The sequence below is a fragment of the Dioscorea cayenensis genome, chromosome 8 (genome assembly GCF_009730915.1).
Source record: "Dioscorea cayenensis subsp. rotundata cultivar TDr96_F1 chromosome 8, TDr96_F1_v2_PseudoChromosome.rev07_lg8_w22 25.fasta, whole genome shotgun sequence".
NCBI lineage: Eukaryota > Viridiplantae > Streptophyta > Magnoliopsida > Dioscoreales > Dioscoreaceae > Dioscorea > Dioscorea cayenensis.
In genome coordinates this window covers 8,975,810-8,983,278 of record NC_052478.1, presented here as the reverse complement: position 1 = coordinate 8,983,278, position 7,469 = coordinate 8,975,810, and the positions used below count along the sequence as shown (strand labels likewise).

The 7,469-nt window shown below is 36.1% G+C and overlaps 1 protein-coding gene across 1 annotated transcript; it reads left to right on the top strand.

Annotated features, from left to right (window-relative positions):
- The first annotated feature begins 615 nt into the window (after positions 1-615).
- On the top strand, positions 616-5,796 carry LOC120267952 (lysine-specific demethylase JMJ30). The gene is made up of 6 exons (XM_039275632.1): positions 616-1,140; positions 1,879-2,088; positions 2,662-2,793; positions 2,899-3,042; positions 5,051-5,143; positions 5,331-5,796. Exons 1-6 carry the CDS (start codon positions 664-666, stop codon positions 5,520-5,522), a joined length of 1,248 nt encoding a protein of 415 aa, XP_039131566.1. The 5' UTR covers positions 616-663; the 3' UTR covers positions 5,523-5,796.
- Positions 5,797-7,469: the final 1,673 nt, after the last annotated feature.

Below are 7,469 nucleotides of genomic sequence, written 5' to 3'. Positions count from 1 at the left end.
TTAATTTCTATTTGATTTCACAAAAGGTAAAAAGGGTTTTGAAGACAAATTTAATGATGTCATTGTTAGAATTGCCTCGTCAGTAGTAATTTGTCATGTTATATGACAATGCGTGCATAACAAGTCATCAATCATGTCCACGTGAATACCTATAATAGGTGGCCATATGGACATCGTTGATGATGTGGCATGTACGTGTCAACAAATAAAGAGGCCAATTACTATTGATGAGGCAATTCTGAAGTTACATCATCAAATTACTCCAAAAAGATTTTTTTATTTTATACAAAATTAAATTAAAATTGGATAATTAAAATAATATAAATTGAAGTTTAATGGTCAAAATGAAAATTGATTATAATATGATACTCACTCAAGATATTTATCATGGTGTCTGAACTTGTTAAAAATTGATGTGAGAAACTTTCTGTTGTTTATTTGTTTATTAATACTATATGAGACGACCAGGTTACATGAAATTTTATTAATAATGTTAACTTGGAAGTATGGTGATTTGTAAGGTAAATATCAATACTAATATTTTAGAAAATCGGTGTTCTCACCGGGTGGTGATAGTACAGTAAAGGCCTAAAAAAAATATCCCAATACCTTTTGCGCTTTTTTGCGCACCGTTCCATTGCTTCCCCAATCCACGCTTGCCGCATGGGAGGCAAAGCGGACGACACTACCCCATCGCCGGCACCGCCGGAGCCGGTGCTGGTCGACGAGGAGCGTCGGACATCGCTGCTGCGGCGGATCACGGAGGAGGGTGGCTTCGCGTTCGTGAGTTCGGCGGAGAAAGCGGCCGCAGGGGACCTCCGTGCAGCGGATGCGGCACGGGAGATGGCCTGGGAGCAGCTCCACTCCGGGCCATGGAACGAGGTCGTACCCGCCTGGCGTGACGCCTACGCTATGGCCTGCCTCCACGTCGCCGCCCTCCGCGACGGTGCTGGCGACCGCAGCGAGGCCATCCGCGCCCTCGATATGGGCATCATCATGGGCGGCCCCCTCCTCCGCCCCGACCTCGACGCCGCCTTGCAGCGGATCATGGCTCAGCCTTTGCCTGAGGTATCGGAACGCCGAGACTCGCCGGTGAGACTGGTATGCGAAGAGGATTCCAAGGGCTTGGACTTGACCGAGGTCGGACATTGCTACCAAAACCCTCGTTTTTTTTAATAAATAATTTATTTAAAAGCTATGTTTTTTATCATAACTTTTCATATAAAAAATCTTCTTTTGAGTGGGAGAGGGAGCATTGAGTATTAGCGCTGATTGATTACGTGGCAGTTGATTATAGATGTTCATTTTCTGACAAGCGTCATATATGTGGCAAATTGTAGCACTGTTTTGTTCAAATTATGTTCACTTTTTAATTTTGAGATGATTATATGGTGGCTGGAAAATCGTATGAAGTCAAATTCAATGCATAGTTTGCTTATAGAATTATAAATAAGTTTGATTTCCATGATATTTAGCCCAAAAAAAAAAACTTGTTTTTTCATGAATGTGTTAAACAATTCGAAGCGATGCAGTATGTTTTCTTTCTTGTGTGAATATTTTGATTATATGTTTGATTGGCTTGATTCTAGTTTGGTTAAAATGGAGCATGAATGTAAAAGGGAATCCTATTGCTGTGTAGTTGTATATTCTCTAAACATGTAAGGTTCATTAAACTTTAATGGGTTTTTGGGTAGTTCTGCTCTTCTTCAAGTGTAGTAATGTGTAATTTCTAGATTTAGCATGATGAGATTGCATATGAACTGTTTTGTGTTGTCGATGTGTTAGTGGGAAGGACAGACTAGATTATTCAGGGGATGATGTGGAGAAAATATTGTAAGTGGGTGTTAAAATTGCTTCTGATTATTGGTTTTTGTGTAGGTGCTTCGCATTCTACCGAACAAGTCCTTATCATGTAAGATAGTTGAGAAGCGTTCTTCTCTTTCATTGGAAAGATTTGTAAGTGACTACTTTTTGAAGGGTTGCCCAATAATTATCAGTGGCTATATCGATGGTTGGCCTGCGAGAACAAAGTGGAAAGATATTGAATATTTGAAAAGGATTGCTGGAGATCGGACAGTACCTGTTGAGGTGTTTGGCTATTTCCTCACCTTTGTCATTCAATTCCTTCACTTTTGATAAGAAATTATTTTAATTTTGTGCAACAACTATATGTGAGCAGCTAATCATTTATGAAATATTGGTTTCAATAATAACAGAAAAAAAAACAGATGAATGAAAATTGTATTGTACTTCTGTTTATGCTTTCATTTTGTTAGGATTGCATTGGTTAGGGAAGCACCTATATACTTAATGTTATGATTTTACTTTATCTTATCAATGGTTTTCTGCTATATACTTATGCTCTTATGATTTTACTTTATCTTATCAATGTTTTTATTTATCAATGGTTTTATGCTATATACTTAGTGTTATCTCCTCATGAAGTTTTAAAGGCCATTGCTTTCATTATTCTCTAGTCTCTTGTTGTTCATCTGAGTTTAAATCTAGAAATATGTGGCTGCAATGGAACCTAGGATTTTGTTGATGTTCTTTCTTGAAATTGTGTCCTCATGCCATATATGTTGTCGGTGCATTGTTAAAAGAAGGTTTACTTTCTGAAATGATTGTAAAAATAATTTAATAAAGTCACAAATGTTACAGGTTGGAAAGAACTATCTTTGTTCTGAGTGGAAGCAAGAACTAATTACCTTCTCTCAATTTCTTGAAAGGATTGTTTCTGCTGATTGCCCTTCTAAGCTGACTTATCTGGCACAACATCCATTGTTTGATCAGGTATTTGAATTTGTTTCTCCAAAACTTTCCATAATCTTTGAACTTATTTAGGGACATTATTATTCATATATGGATGCATGTTTCTGGTGTTAATTTGTTCGCCAGATAAAAGAGTTACGAAATGACATTATGATTCCTGATTATTGCTTTGCTGGTGGTGGTGAACTGCAATCTCTTAATGCTTGGTTTGGTCCACCTGGAACCGTGACACCACTACACCATGATCCGCACCATAATCTTTTTGCTCAGGTATGCTGCAGGAAGACTTGATGAACCATACTTTTTTTCAACATTGCGTGAACCCACACAATTCTTGTTTGGCCATCTACCCATGCGCTGTCTTTAGAAGTTTGAAAATAATTTCTCCCAGCATGCGCCATTCAATCATTTTGAGGCTTCTGATAATTAGTATACTGATACCAACATTAGATGTCTTTGAAAATTATTATGGCAGGGTAACGTTGTGTTGGTGAATGTTTGAGGCTTAAGTAAAACTATTTACATTTCTAATTCATGTGTAAAGTATGCATTCATCTTGATACCTGCACATTCAGGTATGCATTATTTGTTGAAATTCATTCCAATTAATTTGGGCTTCTCCTTCTAATTAGCACCCTGAGTAGGACTTATCCTAGCAGCGTCTGTAAACCAGACTTGTGCTTCTATGATCATGTCATTACCATATACCTGATGCTTAGTATGGAAGTCTGGCTTCGATTTATTTTTTCTATTTTTCAAAAGGAGGATATACCTTTGTTACCTCTCTGGTTCTATCTATGACACTCCTTTCTGGCTACTGACCATTTGAAGCCTACTTGTTAGTTTGTGTTTAGTTTTTTTCAGGACACCTAACTTTATTCTTTTCTCTCTAAAATTTGTTATGAACAAGACAATTCTCTGCATTGTTTGCACATTTAATTCACAGTGCTGATCAGCTACCTTAATCGATCATCCATCACATTATCCTGTATCTCTATATGTTTCATCATATGTTGTGAGTGGCCATAATGCCTAATCAGCACCTTAAGTAAGCTGAACAAATCGTCATTGGTCATACGATTCACATTGGATGTTTTGTTATCTATTCTATGTATTCTATCATCAATGCCCTTAGCTAATTATCCATTTCCTCATGATGCTTGCCAACTTCTGCTATAGCAGTATTCGGCCTTTTTCTTTCAAAATAATGCTGTCCTTCATAGAGAAACAATTTTAGCTTATATATCTGATATTTCTCTGGAGAGATGGTTGTCATAAGGTCTAAGACTTGGTTCTTTTGGTGTAATGAAAAAAATTATTTCTAGCACATTCCCCACTGCTACTCTGACACATTTTGGTTAATGTTGAGAGATAGGAAGGCACTTCTGTATGTTTCTTTATGATTTGTGCTGCTTTTCCAGTGAAAAGTCTGTGCTATATGAATCTGACTACACCCTAACAATTGGAAATGATGATGCATATGAAATGAAGGTATTTGAAAATCCTTAAATCATTTTTGTATGATCAATGGATCTGAAGGAAGAAATGATAAATATAAAAATTAAAATTAAAATAAACTTAGTTGGAATCTTGGATATGTGCAACTAACATTTAGTTTTGTTTTCTGAATCCACGGAGTTATGTGTGTCAACTGAAAACTGAGCTATTATTTACTCAATTTACTTGGTTTATGATTTAGTTACTCACTAAACTTAGGTTCATCTCTCTCTCTCTCTCTCTATATATATATATATAAAAACTTTTTATGAGGTTCAGTTGCATATTCTTATGGTTTATATGTGTGTGTGTGTGTGTGTGTGTGTCTTTATTATGAGGTTCAGTTGCATATTCTTATGGTTTATATGTGTGTGTGTGTGTGTGTGTGTCTTTATTATGAGGTTCAGTTGCATATTCTTATGGTTTATGTGTGTGTGTGTGTCTTTATTATGAGGTTCAGTTCATATTCTTATGGGTCTTTAACAAGCTGCAGCATTTCCCTTTCTAGTCTAGAAAGTGCCATGGTATATATATATATCATATTTCCTTCTGGCTATGTAAACTGATAAAAAGGAGATTATAAGAATCCCAACTAGGATTCATGAATTGGCCAGAGGTTTGTGAGAATAAGCAGAAGTTGGAGACTATAATGAGTCTCTCTAGTATGCCATTGCATTTACGTTCTGTTGTTTGGTGAATGATATTATTCTTTTGGAAATTTACATATCTGTTAAGCAACTTAAGGCCCTCATCCATATTGACCTTTTCCCTCCATTTTCAGGTAGTTGGCCAGAAGTACATAAGGCTCTATCCATCTTCCGTTTCTGAAGAATTGCACCCATATGTTGAGTCTATGTTAAGCAATTCCAGCCAGGTCAGCTCCGTTTTTCATTTTTATTCTGATAACAAAATCTTTTAAAGCAAATGCTGCTTAATCATAAAAAACTAATTAACCTTTTTGGCTTTCCATGCTCATGTTTCACATCATTATTCACAAGTAAAGTTTCAATTGCATGTGATCTTCTGTTATACATGCTCCTATCTTTGATTAATGTTCACAGGTAGACCTGGACAACATCGATGCGAAACAGTTTCCAAAAGTTGAGGATATAGACTTCATTGATTGCATTCTCGAGGAAGGCGAACTGCTTTACATTCCGCCAAAATGGTGGCACTATGTTAGGTCTCTTACCACTAGTTTCTCGGTTAGTTTTTGGTGGAGTGCCTCAGTCCCCCCTCACAGTGTCTCTTGACACTAGTCTTACCCATAGAACTCTACACAATTTATCGTTGGGTGTATGAACAACAGAAAAATCAATACAAACCCTAATTGTTTCTCATTTATTTAGTCAGTATACCACAATTTGAGATCAGACACTGAAGATATGTGAGGCGAGCACTGTATATTAGTTCTTCTCATCGGATTTATGGATCACCCTATCTTTTCATGATCTCAATTAAGTCTGGAAGCTAAATGATATATTTCTGTTTTTCTGCAGAAATATATGTGCAATGGTGTTGCGTTTAGTTTCCGCAGATTTTGGTTTTGTGGAAGCATGCTAGCATGAATTAATGGTGGTAAAAGAGTTGATTTTATATTTATAAGTTCTTGTCAATTTGTAGGTTTGAGTTTCGGAGTGTTAATGTCTATTGAGGGGCTGTCCATTAAAACATAAATAAAAAATTAAAGGAAAATTATTAAAAGATCTTGAAAGGAGAATATAACCACATTATAGAGACAAGCAGAATTTACATTGTAGATATTAACATGTAAAAAAATTGCAAAGGAATGTAGTCTATAAATCAGTTTATCACAAAGTAGCAATCTTAATTTTGTGGAATTTTAAATTTAAAAATATATATATAAAACACTTTCTTTATTTTACTTTCTCTTTACAATTTCTAATAAATAGATTTATGAATAATTTAAACTCGAAATCAATCTAAAGTTCCAATATATTTTCTATAAGTTTTGTTATTCGAATCAATGTTTTCATTTTCACTTGTTTACTTTTTAGTCCAATTAGCCACAGGGTTATTTTTTCAATAAAAAGATCACAATGCCCCAGATCTAAGACTTGAATCATTTCTTAACTGAAAATTACATATTTACTCCTCCATCCAATACCTTTTAGCCATTGGGAAACAACACTTACAATCAGTTCATCAATTGAGGAACTGTCTTGAAATTGTTGTTTGCACCTCCTTCGCCATATCTTCACATATTCATCTTCTAGCCAAACACCTACAGCCTAACCTTTGTTGGATTCTTTCCCCATTGTGGTATTTTTCTCCCCTCCATCTTTTCACTTCTCAAGCTCTGACTTTTGCTAGTTTACTAGAGTTCTTTGATTGTGAGGTGTTATTTTGTAAAGTGTCCAACCCTTGTTTGAAAATGTAGAACGTGTGTATAACTCAAAATTGAGTTGTGCAAAAATTACTATAACAGTCATGCGGGGGCATGCGGGCCACATACAGACCGCATGAGATTTCCCAAGAGCATCCGCATGAAGAAGTATTGTAGCTTCATGAAAGACCTATTAACTCTTCATTCTCTCTTCAATCAATATTGTATTCTTGTAGAGTTTTGAGAGAGGAAAGAAAGGAGAAGAGGGTTGCGGGCTAGATCTTCAAGATCTATCAAAGGGGAAGGCTTGGAGACGTTCTAGAGTTTCGGATTTGAGCTTGAGAGATCTAAAAAGGAGATGGTACATTTGTGCTCTTCTTCTTCATTCTTGTAAACTTAAACTAGGGCTTGCAAAATGGTGAAAAGTTGACTAGGACAAGTTGATTTTCTTCTTGTTGTGTGTTCTTCATTGCTTAAAGAAGGTATGCTGTTGTTTGTATGCATCAATTTGTTAGATTAATCTTGTTTGTTGCTTAAGGGAGAAGAAGAATAATGTAGCTACTTCTCCTACAACTTGAATACTCTAGGTCTTTGCGGTTTCTCTTTGTAGTGAAGAGTTTTCCCACAAGGATTCTTCATGTTGAAAATTTGTACATTGGTGTTTAAATGAAATTGTGGTGATTTGATTGTCATTGATCCTTGAGGGGTAAATAGTGTTAGCTGCCAGGATTTGTCCGCTGTGTGTTTGAGACCTCGGGCTCCCCAATATGTTTCGCCAGCGTTGTCTAAACATCAAGGAAATTCCAAATAAAGGAAATCCCACTATAAAGAAAGAAGCAATCAAGCCACTAAC